Source organism: Nycticebus coucang, chromosome 12, assembly GCF_027406575.1.
Source record: "Nycticebus coucang isolate mNycCou1 chromosome 12, mNycCou1.pri, whole genome shotgun sequence".
NCBI lineage: Eukaryota > Metazoa > Chordata > Mammalia > Primates > Lorisidae > Nycticebus > Nycticebus coucang.
Window position 1 is genome coordinate 97,468,929 of NC_069791.1, and position 19,908 is coordinate 97,488,836.

Below are 19,908 nucleotides of genomic sequence, written 5' to 3' on the forward strand. Positions count from 1 at the left end.
CATTTCTTAAGCCCAAGAGTTTGAGGTTGCTGTGAGCTGTGACACCACAGCACTCTACCAAGGGCAACATAGTGAGACTATCTCAAAAAAAAAAAAAAATCAAAATTATTTAATTTTTCTTTTTGCAATGTCCTCATCAGGTTTGGTGTCACTGTTAAGACGGATCATGCAAAACAATTTGGGAAGTGTCCCTCCTCCACTATTTTCCCAAACAGCCCATGCAGAATTGCTATTATTTCCTCCTCAAATGTCTGAGAGAATCCACTGGTGAAGCCATCTGGGCCAAGTTTTCTTTCTGGAATGGGTTTTTATTTCAAATTCAATTTCTGTAACAGATATGAGGCTATTTAGATTTCCTGTTTCCTTAGTCTCAATTTTGGTAAGCTGTGTTTTTAAAGGGCTTTGTCCTTCTCATCTAAGTTGTCAAATGGATTGGCCGAAAGCTTTCAAAACACCGTAGGCAACTCTTGAAGGCAGCACCCCAGACACAGTCGCCAGCTGCTGAGGAAGCGTTTCCCATTGCGTTGTCACTCAGACAGCTTGGCTGCAGCTCCCTGGCTCTGCTTAATTCTGACCTGAAAACTGTTGGCCTTCTGGGTTTAAACTCTCCACATTTCAGATGTCGCTTTTCTTCTTGTGTTAACAAGGGCCAAGACAGTTTGCTAGAGTGCTGAGAATTCACCACAGGCCTTGCATCTGTGTGGAAGGTGCTTTCTGCAGCCCGCAGGCAGGGGACTGCTGGAGGGTCTAACCCAGGGATGCTGCCTCGATGCAGCGCCTTGAAACAGCACCCCAACTTCTCCAGGCCTCTTACACTTCCCTTCCTCCTCCTTTCATGCTGTAATCCTATTTACATTATGTAAAAACCACCTGTTTTAGCAAATATGTGCATTGCAATGAAAATTGCTAATTTTAGCTGATATTTTGCTCAATAAGAATTTAGAGTGTTAAATTCTTAACTCATAAGATATGAGTAATAATAAAAATATAATTTACTATCAGAAGAAATGGCAGCACAGGAGTCAGGGGAACGGTGAGGGAACATGCAAGAATCCAAGTACGGCCCCAGGAGAGCGGCCACAGAGAAGGGTCCTCAGCAAGGGGAATCCACAGCTCTCACACTGGCCCGGCTCTCCCCGTCCTGTTCTAACGACTCTGAGGAGGGTCTGGACAACTTGTCTGTTAACCTGCGATGTTTCAGGGTGACGGCTGGCCTCTCCTCCTGTGGTGGGGATGCATTTGCTCACCTGCTGCCTGCATGAGGGACAGCTGTGCAGACTTGGCCTCTAGACAGAGCCGTGGGGGCTGAGGGGAGGGAAAGAAGAGTCAGACCTTGTCCTCAGTTCTCCAGGGGTCAGGCTGGAAACCAGGGCTCTCCATTCTAGGGCGTCTAGGTCTGAAAATTCCCAGCAACAAGGTTGCTGGCCCAATTCCCGAGATTTTAGCTGTGGAGAACTCCAGCCTCACCACACGGTACAGCTCATCAGGACACAACAGTCAAGGACAGTGCTGGCTGCAGTGTGGAAATGCCACTCTCTGCCCTGAGCAGGAGCCTAGAGGCTCTGGGATAGAAGCCATAGGCTTCACCGCCAGGCCTCTGATGTGCTCCTGGAGGATACACAAGCCCTGTGACAGGCACAGACTATGTATTGCAAAAAATCAAAATTAAGAAAAAAGTGGAAAAGTGTTTAAAAAAAAAAAAAGCCTTAAACACCGTGCAGTGGACACCACACCATTTGCTGTTTCCTGCAGGAGAAGCCCCCATTTGACGAGGCTAGAATCAACGCACTTACACAGAAAACTAAGCTGTCAGAGAAACTCTCTGGGGCTCTCCAAGAGGGCCGTTGCCTGGTGCCCACCCAGTGCTGGCTGCTGATCATGCTGAGGGAACCCACAGCCCTGCTGCAGCGCCCAGAAGGAAGCAGTGATACCACAATGGTTTCTACCCAGCCAAGGGATACTGGGATGCCCCCAAACAGCCTGAAAACCTCTGAAATCCTAAACAAAGTTGGCCTGCAGCTGGGAGAAGAGGAGGACCCACTTAAGTTCAGTCAAGCCAAAGGTAGGGAGCACCCTGCATACAGCTGCCCCCAGGTACCGGGCATCTGCTCTTCTCCCTAGGCTGAATACCTGCAGCACTGGTAACACTCAGCTGTCCTCAGTGTGGCACAACCTCCGGACAGGGTGAGGATATCCACCCACTGCTCTAGGGCCTGTGGGAAGCTGAGGGACTGAGGCTCACTCTGCGGTGGGCTGTTGTGACCCAGAGCAGTGGCCAGCTGGGTGCCGGCTCTGCCTCTAGCCCCAGACACACCTGCATCCTCCTTGACCCGTCTGTCCCTGGACTGACCCATCAGTGGGCAACATCTCAGAGCCTCCTATCACCTGATGCCCTAGCTATTCATAGGCACCCATAGCCAGATGAGGAGACAGACATCTTCCACCTTGCTCAAGGTGCAGGGGTGGGCAGCACGAAGCTCCTTCCTTCTGGGAGTGCTGTACTACCTGCCTTGGGACTGGCTGAGCTGACTGCCTTTCCAGGGTCTGAAGCACCTGCTGTTTATCTGGTGTTCACCGGAGGGAATGCTGAGGCCAAGTTGTCAGGGTGGGGACGCTTAGCTCCATACTGCCCATAGGTGTCTGCCAAACAGCCCAGCCACATTCTTCCTCCTGGGGCTCCTGCTGTGGGTGCAGCTCCCCAATGTCAGTGTGGGGCTATTTCTAGACTCTCTAACCCACTCCACTGACATAGTTCTGTGCCCTCACATCTACATTTACAGTGTGAGGAGCTTTCCTGGTGGATACACCTGCCTGTCCTTCCCTGATCAGACATAGACCTATCTCATGCCCCACAAGTTCCCCCAGGCCCTCCTGTCAGTCCCATGCCACATCCCAAAGGCAGCTCCTGAGTCTGCCCCACAAGCTGGTCTTGACTGTTTTGGGTCCCTCTAGCAGAGGAGTCATTCAGTAAACCTAGTTTGCATCTGGCTTCTCACTCAGCATGACTCTGAGGTCATCCAAGGTCCTCCTGTGTCAGTTTGCTCCTCTTCACTGCTGAGAAGTGCTCCATTTTGGAAACTGAGCACTATTTCGAATGTCCTTCCTTCCACTGATGGACTTGGGCTTCTCCTACATCCAGTCCTCAGCTCTTGTGGACAGTGCTGCTGGGAACACTCCTACAGATGCCCTGTGCTTTTGCATGTTGGGCAGTGTCCAGGTGGGAGCAAGAGGGCTCTGCGAGTAACTGCCAGCTGCTTGCCCGGCATGGAGGCTCCATTTTAAGTACCCACCAGGAGGGCAGGTGGCATCACCTGGCTCTTCATCCTTGCTGCCATCGTTTGAGTGTGTGTCCCCCAGTGATGTTGGCACCCTGACCCCCAGTGTGGTGTATTTGGAATGAGGCAACTAAGGAAACAGTTAGGTTCAAGATGCTCACAAGGCAGGGTCCTGATTCTGGACAGGGATCCAGTGTCCTTGTCCTTGTCTTGCTCTGACCCCGTGTGGTGAGGAACGGTTGGGTGACATGAGGACAAGGAGAGAGGGTGCCTCTGCAAGCCAGGAAGCAGCCTCATCAAGGCTACATCTCATGGAACCTTGATCTCACTTTAGCCTCCAGAACTGAGAAAATAAATTCTGGTGCTGAAGCTCCCAATCTGTGGTATTTTGCTACGGCTGCCCAAGCTCACTACTGAATTGCCAATATTTGCTTTTATCATTCTTTTTAATTTTAGCTATTTTTGCAGGTAGGAAATAATATCTCAATGTAGGTTTACTCTCAATTTCCCTAATAGCCAATATAACTGAGCAAATTTTCAAGGGCTTTTAATAGCCATTTGCATATTTTCTTTTATGAAGTGTCTACTAAAATCCTTATTTTAAAAATCAAATTGTCTTTATTATTGAACTTTATGAATTTTTTATGTATTCCAGATACAGGTTCTGTTGTCACATGTTGTGAATATTTCTCTCCTAATCTGTGCCTTGTCATTTGCTCAATGGTGTCTTTAGAAAAATAGATTTAAATTTTGATGAAGTTCAATTTATCCACTTTTTCTTTCATGGTTAATGTTTTCTATGTTGTAAGAGATCTTTGTCTATCTTGAAAATGCAAAAATATTCTCCTATGTTATCTCCAATATGTTTTTATGTTGCAATCAGTTTCAAATTAATTTTCAGGCATGGCCTGGTGGAGGGGCTGGGGCTCACTTACTCCAGATGGATTTTCGGTTGTTCCAGCAGCAGGTGTTGAGGAAGCTAATCTCTCCAAGTTGAACTGACTCAGTGACTTGTCCAAAAGTCCTTTCAGCAATGTCAGTGTGGGGCTATTTCTAGACTCTCTAACCCAGTCCACTGACGTAGTTCTGTGCCCTCACAGCTACATCACACTATCTCCATGACTACAGTTTTACGCTAAGTCTTAGAGTAAAGTAATGTGACCCTGACAACTTTATTCTTATTCAATATTATTTGGCTATTTGGCTTTTTTGCATTTCCACATATATCTAAGAGTCAGTTTATCAACTTCTGCAAAAACATCTTTCTGTGGTTATGTTTGGGGTTTCACGAAATCTGTAGATCAGTTTGGGAACGATGGCCAGTTTGCTAACACTGAGATTTTAATTCATGAACATGGTATAGCTCGACATTCGTTTGTCTTCTTCAGTTTCTCTCAGCAACATATACTAGTTTTCAGGGTATAAATGTTACACATCTTCTGCTAAAATTTCCTATTTTGTGGTTTTGGATGTCATTATAAACACTATATTTTTGAAATGTCATTTTCTGATGTTTCTATTAGTATACAAAAATATAGTTGATTTGGTCAGTAGCGTTAAAACCTGCAGTTGAATTCTCTCCCCATATTAGTTCTGAGGGCCCTGTGCTCTTCCACATGTACCATCTGTGAATAGACTTGTTTTACTTCTTCTGTTCTAATTTTCATGGCTTTCATTTCTTTTCCTTGCTTTATTGTACGAGCAAAAATCTTCAATGAACTGTCAAATAGCTTTGATATGGGTGGACATGTTGCCTTATTCCCAATCTTAGGGGAAAAGTGTTCAGTTTTTAAAACTGCAGGTAGTTTAAGTTGTTCTATTTTATCAGGTTGAGGAAGTTTCCTTCTATTTCTAGTTTGTTGAGAAACTGGTTTTGTTAACCATGAGCAAGTGTTCTAGTCTGTCAAATGCTTTTTCTATGTCTATTAAAATGATTATAATATTTTATATCTTTCTCCCTTTAATCTGGTAATTTATTAATTTTGAGCTAATTCTGCATTCTGGGTGAAATCCCACTTGGTCTTGATAGATTACGTTTTTTTGTGTACTGGTGAATACATTTGCTAATAATTCCTTAAGAATGTTCTGTCTGTGATGTTGGAGACTACTACTCTGTAAATGTTCTTGTGTCTGCTGGCCTCTTAGTAATATGTGGGAAGGTCCGTCTCTTTTTTTATATTGTCCCTCTATACAGTATTCCTCAAATATTGTGTAGACTTTATCATTGAAGTCTTTTGGGCCTAGAGTTTTCTTTGTGGCAAAGTACTTTTTGTTTGTTTGTTTTAATCATCTCGATTTCTAGAGCTATTCAGAATTTTTATTTCTTACTCTGTCAGTTTTGGTAATCTTCGTCTTTGAAAGAATTTAATCATTTCGTTGAAGGTACCTGATTTATGCATGAAGTTCATATATTTCTTTTTAAATTTTTATTTTAAAAGATCTAGACTTACAGAAAAGTTGTATAAATAGTATGGAGTTTCCACATACCTGTCACTATTAATTCTATGCTACTAATTCAACCACCAACCTTACCTGAATTTTTTCCCTGTTCTTTAGCTTCCTCTCATCTTTATTTTTCTTCAGATTTATTTAAAATTATTTCCCTTTTACTTTTAGTTTATATGTAACAATTGTAAATGTTTATGGCATACAAAGTGATATTTCAAAACATGTCTATAATATGTAAAGATCAAAGCAGGGTAACTGGCTTACCCATAATCTCAAACATTTATTATTTCTTGTTTTGGGAACATTTCAAATCCTTTCTTCTAGCTTTTTGAAAATATTCAATAAATTATTGTTAACTATATTCACTGTCCAGCAATACAGAGCATGAGAATGTATTCTTTCCTTCTGGCTACACTTTTGAACCTGTTAACCACTCTCTCCCTAGCTTCTTCTCCATGTCCATTCCCCAGCCCCCGGTAACCGCTATTCTACTTTCTACTTCTATGAGATCAACTTTTTTAGCTCCCACATACGAGTGAGGACATGAGATATTTGTCTTTCTGTGTCTGGCTTATTTCAGTTAACATCTTCCAGTTCCATCGATGTTGCTGCAAAGGCTAGATTTCACTCTTTTTATGGCTGAATAGTATTCTATTGTGTGTACACACCATATATTTTTTTATCCACTCATCTGTTAATGGATGCTAGGTTGATTCCATATCTTGACTATTGTGAATTATGCTGCAATAAACATGAGGTGCAGGCATCTCTTTAACATACTGGTTTTCTTTCTTTTGGATAGATACTCAGCAGTGGGATTGCTGGGTCATAGGGTACCTCTATTTGCAGTTTTATGAGGAATCTGCATTGTGCTTTCCATAGTGGCTGTGCTAATTACATCCCCACCAACAGTACCTTTTCTCCGCATCCTCACCAGCACCAATTTTCTAATGTCCATAATGATCTACAGATTCAATGCAATCCCTATCAAAATTCCACTTGCATTTTTCACAGAAATAGAAAAAAGAATCCTAAAATTTGTATGGAACCACAAAAGACCCTGAGTAGCTAAAGCCATCCTAAGAAAGAAGAACAAAGCTGGAGGCTTTAGCTGGGAGTGGTAGCTCACACCCATCATCTCAGCCACTCAGGAGGCCAAGTGGCCAGAAGTTTAAGACCAGCCTGGGCAAAATAGCAAAACCCCATCTTTTTTTTTGAGACAGAGTCTCACTATGTTGCCCTGGGTAGAGTGCCACAGTGTCATAGCTCACAGCAACCTTGAACTCTTGGGCTTAAGTGATTCTCTTGCTTCAGCCTCCCAAGTAGCTGAGACTGCAGGCACCCGCCACAATGCCCAGCTATTTCTTTGGTTGTAGTTGTCATTGCTGTTTGACAGGCTGGGCTGGATTTGAACCCGCCAGCGCCAGTGTATGTGGCTGGCGCCCTAGACACTGAGCTACAGGTGCTGAGCAGCAAAACCCCATCTTAAAAAAAAAAGAAAGTTGGAGGCATCACACTTCCTGATTTTAAACCATACTATAAAGCTATGGTCATCAGAACAGTATGCTATGGACAGAAAAGTAAGACCTGCTGACCAATGGGACAGAATAGAGAGCACAGAAGTAAGCGCGCGCATACATGTATATGGCCAACTAATATTTGACAAGAGCTCCAAGAATATATACTGAAGAAAGACGGTCTCTTCAACAAATGGTGCTGGGAAACCGAATATTTACATGTAAAAGAATGAAACTGGACCCTTATTTAATGCCACCCACAAAAACTAACTCAAAGTAAAGACTTGAATGTAAGACTGAAGCTGTGAAACTCCTAGAAGAAAACACAGGAGAAGCTTCTAAAGATTGATGTTGGTGACAACTTTTTGGATATGACACCAAAAGGCCAGACGGATTACATCAAACGAAAAAGCTTCAGCACAGCAAAAGAAACAACCAAAGGTAAAAGCAAAGGTAACCAATGAAATGGGAGAAAGTATCTGCAAACCATGTATCTGATATGTCTAAAATGTGTATGAAACTCAGACTACTCAATGGCACAAAAACAAGTGACATGGCCAAAAACTGAGCAAAGGGTCTGAACAGACACTTTCCAAAGAAGACACAAAAGTGGCCAACAGACTTAGGAAAAGGTGTTTAACATCACTAATCACAGGGAGCTATAAGCCAAGGCCATAGTGCAAACTGCCTCACACTATAGGATACCACCACCTCACACTGTAGGATGCTGCCACCTCACACTGTAGGATGCCGCCACCTCACACTGTAGGATGACGCCACACGATCCCCTCACACTGTAGGATGACACCACCTCACACTATAGAATGACGCCACCTCACACTGTAGGATGCCACCACCTCACACTGTAGGATGCTGCCACCTTGCACTGTATAATGACACCACCTCACACTGAAGGACGACGCCACCTCACACTGTAGGATGACGCCACTTCACACTGTAGGACAACACCACCTTACACTCTAGAATGATACCACCTCACACTGTAGGATGACGCCACTTCACACTGTAGGACAACACCACCTTACACTCTAGAATGATACCCCCTGACACTGTAGGATGACGCCACCTCACACTGTAGGATGATGCCACACGGTCTCGTCACACTGTAGGATGACACCACCTCACACTGTAGGACGACACCACCTCACACTGTAGGACACCACTTCACACTGTAGGACGACACCACCTCACACTGTAGGATGACGCCACTTCACACTATAGGACAACACCACCTTACACTCTAGAATGATACCACCTGACACCGTAGGATGACGCCACCTCACACTGTAGGATGATGCCACACGGTCCCCTCACGCTGTAGGATGACACCACCTCACACTGTAGGACACCACTTCACACTGTAGGATGCTGCCACCTTATACTGTAGGACGCCGCCACCTCGCACTGTAGGACGCCACCACCTGGCACTGTATAATGACACCACCTCACACTGTATAATGACACCACCTGACATGGTAGGATGACACCACCTCACACTGTAGGATGATGCCACCTCACACTGTAGGACGCTGCCACCTCACACTGTATAATGACACCACCTCACATTGTAGGATGACACCATCTCACACAGTAGAATGACACCACCTCACACTGTAGGATGCTGCCACCTCATGCTGTAGGATGCCACTGCCTCACACTGTCAGGACTGCTCCACCTCACACCATCAGGACAGCCACTGCAGAACCCCCTACCAATGTCCTTCTCTGCACCAGGACCCAATCCAGGAGGCTTTTAATCCTGATTCTCCTGAGGTGGACAGTACTTCAGTCTTTACCATCTTTTGTGATTCTTGACACTTGTAAGAATGCTGCTCAGTTGTTTGGAAGAACATTTCTCCATTAGGGTTTGTGTGAAGCATCCTCACAATTAGACTGAGGCCATGCATCTTCTCAACACAAGAATAATATACATCCTTCTTGGAGCCCCTCTTGTGCACAGATCCCCTCTCTGTGGATGGAGGGGGGGGCAACGCCTGTGCCCTTCATTTCCAGCTCTGCCTCCCATACTCCAGGTTGTGGGAGAGTGGCCTGGAGAGTGCTGCCACAGAGGCCACGGCCCCCAAGGGCTCACCATGCAGCCTTCCATCAGATTACTGTCCACATGGTCAGGCCACCACCCCCATGGTCAGCTGCTCATTGGGCAGCCACTGTGTCTCACACTGAGCCTGGTGTCCCACTGGCTATGGAGCAGGGGGCTGGCATCAGCCTCCACATGGCCTCACACAGGGTCTCTGGGGTCAGAAGAGCTCAGTGCTCTGGATGACTGGGCCTCCCATGGGCATGGAGGATGAGCCTTTTCCTCCCTCTCTGCTTAGTACCCTCACCTGGTACCTGTGGGGATCCTCCCAGGACTGGCTCCAAGGAACAGACCCAGCTGTGAGGGTACCTGAGACATGTCTGGGCCACAAAGTCACAGGTGCTGGTTTCTAATTGAACCTGCCAAGAGCATAGCATGGGGCTTGGGGTCCTGCCCACCTCTCCACCAGCTCCACCTACAGGGCAGGTCCACCTGCCTGCTAGCATCTGCCATACATTCTCCCACCTCGTAACAGATGGACATTTTGCTGCTGTCATTCTTTTTTATCAGTTAGCTCGATCTTCCTGCTCTCCACTGAAGTAAGATTAAAAATATCCAACATAAGACGATATCAGGTAATTATACCTTTTAGTGCACCTGATAATTTTTTATCCAGCTGCACTAATAGTCAATCAAAATGCCATAAAAGGTGCTCTGAATGTGCTAATGATTCACTGCGTTCTGTCAGGCATCGTGGGAGTTTGTTCAACTCTTGGCATCATGAACCTTGCACAAAACAGTCTGACAGCTTCTCCACACAGGGCTTGGCTTCTCTACAGAGCTCAGCTTCTTCACAGGGCCAGGCTGTTCCACAGAGCTAGGTTTCTCTACAGAGCTGAGCTTCTCTATAGGGGTAGGCTTCTCCAAAGGGCTAGGTTTCTCCACAAAGCTAGGAAACTCCACAGAACCTAGAATCATCTCAGGGCTGTGCTCCTATACAAAGCAGGGTTTCTCCACAGGGTTCGCCTTCTCCACAGAGCTGGGCTACTCTGCAGAACTGGGCTTCTCCACAGGGCTGGGCTTCTCTGCCCTGATCTTTACCTTGATGCTGCTTCACCTAACGTGACAGTAGTTCACATAAAGCCCTTTGAAACAGTTAATACAATGTATGCTTATTAAAGCTGGCTGAGGGAAGAATCTAGTCTTAGATGGATGAGGAACTATAGCCTGCTAAGAATATCTGTGCTGTGATTGGAGACAACTAAGATTTTCAACATTTCACCAAAAGAAACCATGAAAACACCTCCTATCTTATTAACTGGAAAAATGCATTCACACTTCCCTGTGGGGTTTGAACCCCACCCCACAGGCCACTTCCAGTTATCTGTGGCCACTCTCCTTCTACCTGGGCTGGGGCCTTGAGCAAGGCACCACAAAGCTCCCACCCCTGCCAGCCCCTCCCATGTGCTGTTGCAGCCCCATGCACCCCAGGCTGGCAGGAGGCGGAACTGGGCCCCCAGCCCCAGTGAGCAGTTGCAGGTCAGCCCCTGGATAGACAGACATGGTAGGTCTCACCCAGCTGCCTCCAGCACCATGCCTGGGCACCCTGCCCACTGGAGCACTGCAGGGCAGCTAACTATGCACAGTCACCATGCCAGGTGGTGTCAAAGCATGTGAGTGTGCTCCTAGGAACTGGGCTGCTTTTGATCCTAACAAGGTCAAAAACACAAGGATCTAGGGGAGCAATCAAAGATGATCAAGTCATCAGGTGTGCACTGGCACCTTGCCACCCATAGGGATCTATGTGATGTGTTCTGTTCTGTTCATGTGATGTGTTCTTGTCACTCCCTGGCTGTCGGGGCCACTGTGATGTCCTCAGGGCAAGAGCACCTGGGGGCCAAGGCCCATGTGCTGTGGATGCAGGGAGGAAAAGAAGAAGGCCTTAGCCCACATCACATGGGGATGAGGGCCCCATGTGGAAACCCCATGCTGGGGGTCTGCTATTGCTGACACCGGGACTGCCGAGACTAACTCAGCAGCTCTTTCTGAGGGAGCAGTGGGCCTGACCCTGGGAAGGTATCGGGACCCTCACACCTCAGAAGCTGTCTCACCCAGGACCTGGCCTGTCACTCCCTTGCAGGGCAAATGTTCATGCAGCTTTCCTTAGGGCTGCTGGTGTGAGGGGTGCAGGTGCCAAGGAGATAGGCACAAGGGCTGCAATGAGTGATGAGGGCTCCCAGGGACAGGCACACCATGCTGACGGCCCTAGGTAGCTCTTCATAGAGAACTTCAGCCCAGTTTGGGTCATGTGGAGGCTGTGGTCAGTGCAGATGACATGGCCCCATAGCATCTCGGGGCCTGCCCCAACACAGGCCAGGGCTAGTGGGGGAAACCGTGAGACTCTTTAAGCCAAAGCGGAGGAGATGTCAGGTGACTGTATAAGGAAGGTCCTGTGTGACAGCTACCCCAGGGCCAGGGCCATTCTGACTCTCCCTACTTATACAGGGCCCCCACCTGTCTAAAGGCCTTAAACAAACATGCTTAGAGAGCATACATGCATGAGGTTTCCAGTATAAAACATTAAAGCTTTATCATAATTCTAGCAGAAAAATTAAGATATAATTAACAAAGAGTGGAAGAGAAAGAGTAAAAGTTGTCAAACTCTCTGCTTAGGGCAGTTAGAAGAAGGAACCATGTCACTCTTGACTTCAAAATTCAAGGAATGTTGTGGAAACCTTAAAGATAACCAAGGCTGGGATTAAAAGCAGATGGGTGTACTTCTTCCACTGTGTATCTCTAAGGACCAGCAAAAAGCAGAGGATAGACACAGACAGAGCAGCCCCTGGGATAGGCAGAAGGCATGTGCAGCCGGTAAGTCCATTCTAGATTCTAGCACAGCTGTACAGAGACGCACATAAAACCAAATAAGCTGGTGTTCAAAAGATGGAAGACACCGGCCTTCCCAGCGTGACAGTCACAGACGACACGTATGATTCTCACACCCGAATGCGAGGCAATTCGCCTGCAGTGGCAGGTGACTCTTATACTTTAAAAACAATCTTTGCAACGTCAAACACTCCAGAACCCGTGCTGTTCCCCGAGAGGCTCCTAGTGAAATGGGCCCTCCCATGTGGGTGCTTCCTACAGAAATGAACCCGAGCCCAGCAGCAAGAGAGGTTGAGTTCCAAGTGCTCAGCAGGTCATTGAGGGAGGCAGAAGGACATGCAGCCGGTCAGGCTGGAGAGAAGGAGGACAGCAAGCCACAGGTCAGTGCAGGGGGCCACATCCCTGCTTCTCCTGGAAGCTGCAGGGCTCAGCAGGGCCACGGGCATGTTTCTAGCCTGTCACCTCCCAAAGGTCACCAATCACAAATCTACTTACTGCTCCAAGCATGATCCTGAACACCAGCCACCGGAAGCCCCATAGGACAACCTGGGATGTGGGCGTGTGCTGGGGCAGTGGCGACAAGGTCCACAGTGGGCACAGAAACACCCCCAGAAACCCTGTTTCCAGAAGCTGGGACTCCCATCCTGAAACGATAACCATGAGAAACACAAAGGCAGAGTTAGCGGAAGCTAGACTGAGCACAAAGAAACCCCTCCACAAACTAACAAAAACAGACCTTCAAATAGGACTGAGCTGTGACAAAGAGGCACGACAAACCCCTGTGTCATTCTGAATGGCAGTGAGCATCTATGCAGGACACAAGAGCGTCCAGAGGTGGGGGCTCTGGGTACAGGCCTCTGACGCCCTTTACCCCTGGAGCGGGAGGCCCGCCTGACTCCTGATACCCTGAGGATGCTATGCAAGTATGACACTGGGCCCTGAGCATGCGCTGCCCATGGCAGCCGAAAGCCCTGCCTGTGGGCTCAAACGTGGAGCTTCAGCTCTGCACACCCCTCCCTAAGGACTGTCCATCCAGACAGACCCTTATCCTATGGAAGCAGGGCCACCTGCAGGGGACAGCAGAGCCCCTGTGACCTGTCTTCTGGGAGGAGGCAGGAAACCAGGTGGAGACATGGAAACCAATAAGGGTAGATCCAAAAGAAACTGCCACTTGCTAGCCCCTTGGGGCCCTGCCTGACACAGGAACTCCCCGTGCAGCATAGCAGCTAAGGCTTCCTGCAGAGTCTACAGCACAAGAAACTTGATGAGTCGTTCACCTCAGCTTGCTTCTCCCCGTTGGGATGGGCACCCTTAGTTCTCAGAGAAGCCACCAAGCCAAACCCTATCTCAGCTGCCACATGGCTTACCATCCCAGGTACCAGGGACCCACCAGCCCATTCTGCTGGGCTTGAAGGGCAGCAAGTGACACCAATCAGTGATTCACAATGAAGGCAGCACCCACAAGTGCTGGGTGCAGTCACACAGGGCCCTGGGTCACTAGGAGGAAATCGGACAGAGGTGTACAGTGGGATCCTCATGCTCCGTTACAGACTTCTCTGTATGTTAGTAATTATTTTACTGTTAAAGTTCATAAAGGAAAAGGTAACAAATCAGTACTGATAATAGGAAATATAAAATATCCATGAGTCCACAATGACATAAATTATCAAACCAATAAATGGAGAACCAGGGATACACCACCTGAGGAAGAACCCTCACACTCACACAGGGCAGAGCCCCAGGCCCCGTGTATGGGCTGCACAGAGGGACAACCTCCCAGAGCATAGGATAGGAGGGGAGTTGTTGGCGTGGAGAAGATGACAGCATGGCCCCTGCCAGGTGCCGGGCAAAGTCCTAGGGGATGAGTTGTGTGGGTGGTGGCACCCAGGGCCTGTGTGTGGAAAAGCCTTTAACTGGGTGGTCTTCCTCCCCTAGCCTGGGAGACTATGAGAAAAACAACCCACAAGCCCCAATAGACAGGTACCTCATGTATATGCCTAGCACTGCTCAAACCTGTACAGGGGCCTATGGCTCAAAGGAGTAGGGCACCGGCCCCATATGCTGGAGGTGGCGGGTTCAAGCACAGCCTCAGCCAAAAACTGCAACAAACAAACAAACAAAAATCAAACCTGAACAGGCCACTAAAAACAAGGCAAGCCTGAGAAACTGCCCCAGCCTCCAGGAGCCTAAGGAAATGTGACAACCAACTGTCATCTGGGGTCCTGGGTGGGATTCTAGGTTGGAAGGGGAGTCAGAAGAGCTGAGGAGCAGGAGTCAGTGAGGACTCCATCAGCGAGCCTGATCCCCGTGCCACATTAATGCACGGTGATGGTACTATCTGGGGAATGGGAATTCAATTCATCAACTTGGCAGTTTTCCTGTAAATCTAAAACTGCTCTAAAAGATAAAAAGCATTTTAAGAAGTAGGAACTTGCAATTGTGCCCTCTCTGCCCCCCAACCTTCTCACTGAGCTGCAGGAGGCCCTGAGGATCTGTGCCCCAATCTTCTGGCCCTGAGCTTGGTTTCCTGTTTATGTTTTAATGACTGTGTCACCCATAAGACATGGACCTGCCACGAAGGGGAGGCCAAGAAACAACCCCGACCGCCCTGTGGGTCACGGTTGGCTGGTTCTGGCAGGAAGCTGTGATTGGAGGAACACCCATGCCCCATGCGGAGGTAGGAAAGGGCCTGATGGAGCCAGGAGCAGCACACATGAGCATGTGGAGATGAATGCTCAGGGTGGCCTGGACATGGCTGCAGCAGTGGGAGGACACTCAGGGCAGCCTGGACAAGGCTGCAGCAGTTGGAGCCTCTCAGGTCCTTCCGGGGTGGGAGGACACAGGACACAGTGGGTACAGGTGGGCCTTGGGACTCTGAGCTGCCTTCCAGGCTCTGGAGCACAGAATTGTCACCAAAAGGCTGGGACCTGCGTCCCTACGAGCTCCTACATGCAGAGCCCCTACCTGCTATCAGGGACCCTTGGACCACAGCAACTTAAGTAGCAGCTGATGCTTCCTGCAGAGTCAACAGCACAAGAAACTTGTGGATCCCCAAAGCGTGATGAATAAACAAGGCATTAGACAAGGGCAAACACTATGTGGTTCCATTTACAGAAAGTTCTAGAACAAGCAGAACTGGTGTGGCCCACCACAGCAGCTGCTTGGACATGGTAGGTCAGTGTGGGTGTTGTTTTAGAGGGGTGGGAGTACTGAGGGCAGCCATCACCACCAGAACTCTGGGGGTGGGACCCTTCCTGCAGTGGGACCCTTCACCCATGCCCCCAGGGCTCATGGGCTCCAATCTTCCCAGCAGAAGCCAGAGCTACCCTGGCTGGCTGCAGGCCCCTCATGGATGCTCTGGGAAGGAAAGGGTCACCATGGACCCACCTGCTCCTGTTTTCTTTGCTCGGATCCTGTGGAATCTCAGCAGCTGTGCTGCCTGCACAAGGCGTGTCATTGTTCTCCGCTTCAGTGTGGTGGACTATGCATCCTCTAAAAACATAAACAGCCAGAACCCTGCTGGGGTGGTGGGGCCATGCTAGGCTGGGGTGCTGGGTCTCTGCAGGCACGACCAGAAGGCAGTGGCTCCTTCGGGAGACAGGACCATGCAGCCATGACCTGCAGGTCGTCGAGTGCCTTTTGCCAGTGATGAGGGCCTCAGGTGCAGTGCCTGGGCATTATGACCTACGGCAGGGGGTGGGAGGGTAAATGAGAGCAGTGGCTCCAGGCAGGTCCTACTCTTTGTGGCAGGAGATGTCTCTCTGGGACCTTGTGGGTGGCTGTCAGCAAAGGCTCATGAGGAGACCTCAGAGGACGGCTCCCACATAGCACCTGAGTCTGCTTCTGGAACATTCATCCTTCAATGATACCAGTGAGGACCGAGGCAGTCAACTGGAAAAGACCCACAGACCTGTGTGAGAGGAACATGGCACCCAGGGCTGTGCTGCCTTTCTCAGGGTCACTCTCTGTCCCTCAGGGACATCCCAGTGGGGAGGCCATGGACACTGTCCTGATGCTGGGACTACACCCCAAGAGTACACATAGCTCAGACATGACAGGGAAAATGAACCCTGATGCCGTTCTGACTGCAGCTGTAGGGGATGGCCACCAAAACCCACCCATGGCTCCAAGTACAAGGGTAGCCCTGGCTACTTGCCATGAGGTCTGCAGCTGCTCAGCTTCAGTCAGTTGTAACACCCTGCAGCTCAGGCATCTGTGGGCTTGAACAAACCATGGCTGGGCAGACTCCTGGGAAGGTGAGGAGACCAAACCCCTATGTGCAGAGCTGCCCAGCCTGCTAGTGGCCCTTGCTGACCTTGATGGCCAGCCTACATGCCATGTCTATTTGGTGGGGGGTGTGTGGGGAGTAGGTGTCTGCAGGTGTAATAACATCCCTTGACTACCAAAGGTGGAGGGAAATGGCACCTGGCTCAGTGACTGCCCCCAGGCGCACCTCCTTTGCTTTTACTTCTGGCTTGTACCCTGGGTCTCTGGTGGGAAAATCCACAGTGCAAGGCCCAGCCCATCTGCCAGGGCAGCGGTACACTGTCAAGAAAAGACTCTGCATAAAACATCCTGGATGTGGACCTCAGTGTCCAGCAAGGGCTTTGGTGACCCATTCCCTTGGGTGTGAGACCCAAAAAGCACCAGCCCTGTGGTCTCCCGACACCACACCTGCCCTCCGTGACTGGCTAGCCTGGAGCACCTGTGCTAATTGCTGGCCAGCTCTGCCCACGGCACACTATGCACAGGCACCCCAGAGTCCAGAGTGGATGCCAACTCCGCCACAGCTGCTCCCACTTTGGAATTTACACAGACCCATGGACAGGCTGTTGCCTGAGGCCAGGGAGGAAGCCCATGACCTGCAGCCTGGCCAGTGTGGTGGGGAACAGCAGCCACCTGCTCCAGGTCAGCGAGGGCCACACAAGAGCCACATTGTGGTCTGGCCTGGGTCACGGGTCTGGCTCTAGGGTGAGTTAGAGTCAGGCAGGGGGCGTCCAGAGCAGGGGAAAGGCCCAAGGAGACATACAGTGAATGCTGCACAGTGTCAGGTCAGTGGAGCTACCTCTAGCCAAGGCAGAAACATGACTGAACATGTTTCAGAGGCGTGGATCACTTTGATGGCCACTCAAGAAGGAAAACACCAACTGAGGTCTCATTAACTTTGCTGAAACTATTTTAGCTACTTAGAGAGTAATTAAATATAGCACAGATGGATCCTTCAAAAATGACAGCCACCATCCACAGTAGAAATAGGAAATCCATTAGCTTCTCTGTTGGAGCAGGGGCAAGGGAGCACCGTGCTTCCCTCCTGACTGACTGTCACTCAGTGCTGAGCCGGCCGCCCTCTGCCACCCTGGGGGCTTCTAATCATGGCCCTGGAGAGAGCTGGGAGCTTTTAAAAGTTTCCTTAATTTTTACAGATTATATTTTAGGATGAAAAGTTATGAAAAAGCACACTGAAACCTCATCTGCACCACAGCTATCGTGGAGAAGAGCTGCAGGTGCCCCTGGACACCAGGCCTGTGTCCAAATGTGGCCTGGACAGCACAGGAAGCAGTGGCACTCTCAGGCCAGACCCACATAGCCCTGTGACACAGCTGGCCTCTCTGACACCACTCAGAGTCATGGGTGGTATGGGTGGCTGTCAGCAAAGGCCCAGGAGGAGACCCACTTCTCTGGGTGTCTCTGACTTCAGGGAAAGTGTCTCCTTTCATGGCCCATGTTTGCCAAGTACCTGCTTCAAAGGTGGTGAGTGGAGGCTCTGCCACCTTGGCCCTGGGCCTTGGGCATGTCTCAGGGGCTACCTGGAGGAAACAGAGATAATGTCGAGGACAAAGCCTGCTCTTTTCAGCAGTAATGCCTCAGGGACCCAGCCTTCAGGGGCGGCACTGTTTCTAAATCTGAAGAGTACAGATCCCTGCTTTTGTTACCCATACTGTTGCTCAGCATCCACGTAGAGATTCTACCCAAGGGCTGGAATGCTGGAATGCATTTTGAAAGCAGAGCTAAAGCCTCATGTGTGGTACACAGAGGCAGCCTGCAGGCCCAGAGTATGCTCGTGTGGTGGTTTCTAACTTAGCCAGCTGGACCCACACATGGAGCTAGCCCGTCCTGTAGACAACCCCTGATGTTCTCCAGCACATGGGTGGCGCACATCCCTTTATAAGCAGGCACCATACATGGGGGTCTTGCCCAGGCCTGTTGACCGTTCCAGCCTGCTGGCAATGATCAGATAGTACCACCCACCCCAGCAGACTGTTACTAGTACTCCTTAAACTGAGGCCGCCCCTTTAGGGTTCCTGGAGGTACCGGCCAGGCCAGGTTTGGAGCCAGCTACAGTGCCCTGGCTGGGCCTGAGCTGGGCTGTGCACATGAATCTGCAGAACTGATCTGAGATGGTCAGGTCCCACTAGACACGAGCCCCCTCGTAGCCTGTCCAGCTTCCAGGTCACAGTTCACGTCAAGAGAGCACTTTGTATGTGTTTTGCTGATGTGCTCTTGGGCAGCTAATGAGAAACTCACATGCACAGCCTGACCCACAGGGAAGCCTTGGGAGATGCCAAATCTTAGCCATGGAATTTAAACCAGAGGCTATACAATCATAAACAGTATAGCATTTTCTAGCAAGTAGACATTTTTAGAAGAGGCTGGTTAAAGGTTTTGTGCTTGAAATAAAATTGTGATGAATTGTGCACTCCCAACTCAGCAAATTGTTAATATGTATTTTAAGGATGTCCTTGGGCTCTGCAGAGCAACAGGAAATGACCTCTGTGACCCACGCGCCCCCCTGGCAGCCCCCCATCCCAGGCCGTCCTGGTGGTTGTTAATGCTCAGTTGCTGTGACAACCAGACTTCCTAGCCCCAGGCCACTCAGCCCCATCCAGGTGTCTCCACCAGCCTGAGAACAAAATTCACAGTAATGACCTTATGAGCTTTATTGGTTTTGGATAAATAAGAAAAAGCTTCCGTCAACGGAAATTAGACTTAGTGACAAAGAAATTTTAGGATTAATATATTCCAAATATTTAACACAGATCAGACTGAAGGGCATAGGGCATTACCATTCCTTTGTCTTTTGTTTCCTGTGCATGAAAATTAGCTGAAGCTTATAGGCCTCAAAGTGACTTGTCAGCCTCCTGCAGAAGTGCTGGTTAGCACTGGGCCCCATGACTGTCCATGACTACAGGGACACTTCAGACCTGGGCGCATGTGTCCATGGCTACCCGGGGCCCTGGAGAGCTCAAAATGCAGCCCATGTGATGGGGGAGGGCTTTGACTTTTGCTCAGTCTTAGCCACTGAATGTACCTGTCTGTGGCTGTGTGCCCAGGGTTCCTGGGTGCATAGGCAGGTTTGCACCCTGATATTCAGCCAGTCCCAGGGGAGCATCTACTCAGAGGCACCTTGTGGTGTGGGTTCTAGAGCTACGGCCAGGCAGGCCCATATGCATCCCTTGCCATGTGCACACAGATGTCACCTTGGCTTCCCTCCAGCCCAGTTGCACCAAAGTCCCTGCTACAGTATCTCCGAGGCTATGAGCTATGTTAGTGCAGGCCCCTCATGCTGTAGAAGCAGATGTCCACACATGACCTTGGGAGACAATCCATTTTAATGCCTGGCTTTTCCAGATCTTTTCCACACACTCAGAGGTCAGCATTCCCAGGTGTCCTGGTTGCCACTAGACACAGGCTGTCACATGTGGATTCAAGTATGTCCAGTTATG

At 49.2% G+C, this 19,908-nt stretch overlaps 1 protein-coding gene across 1 annotated transcript in view; it reads right to left on the reverse strand.

Annotated features, from left to right (window-relative positions):
* LOC128562040 (lipase maturation factor 1-like) overlaps positions 1 to 19,908 on the reverse strand; it is a 95,543-nt gene that overhangs the window by 55,299 nt on the left and 20,336 nt on the right. Inside the window, exon 3 of the mRNA XM_053556646.1 lies at positions 12,680 to 12,828. Coding sequence (XP_053412621.1) covers positions 12,680 to 12,828 — 149 coding nt within the window. The remainder of the gene's footprint in view (positions 1 to 12,679; positions 12,829 to 19,908) is intronic.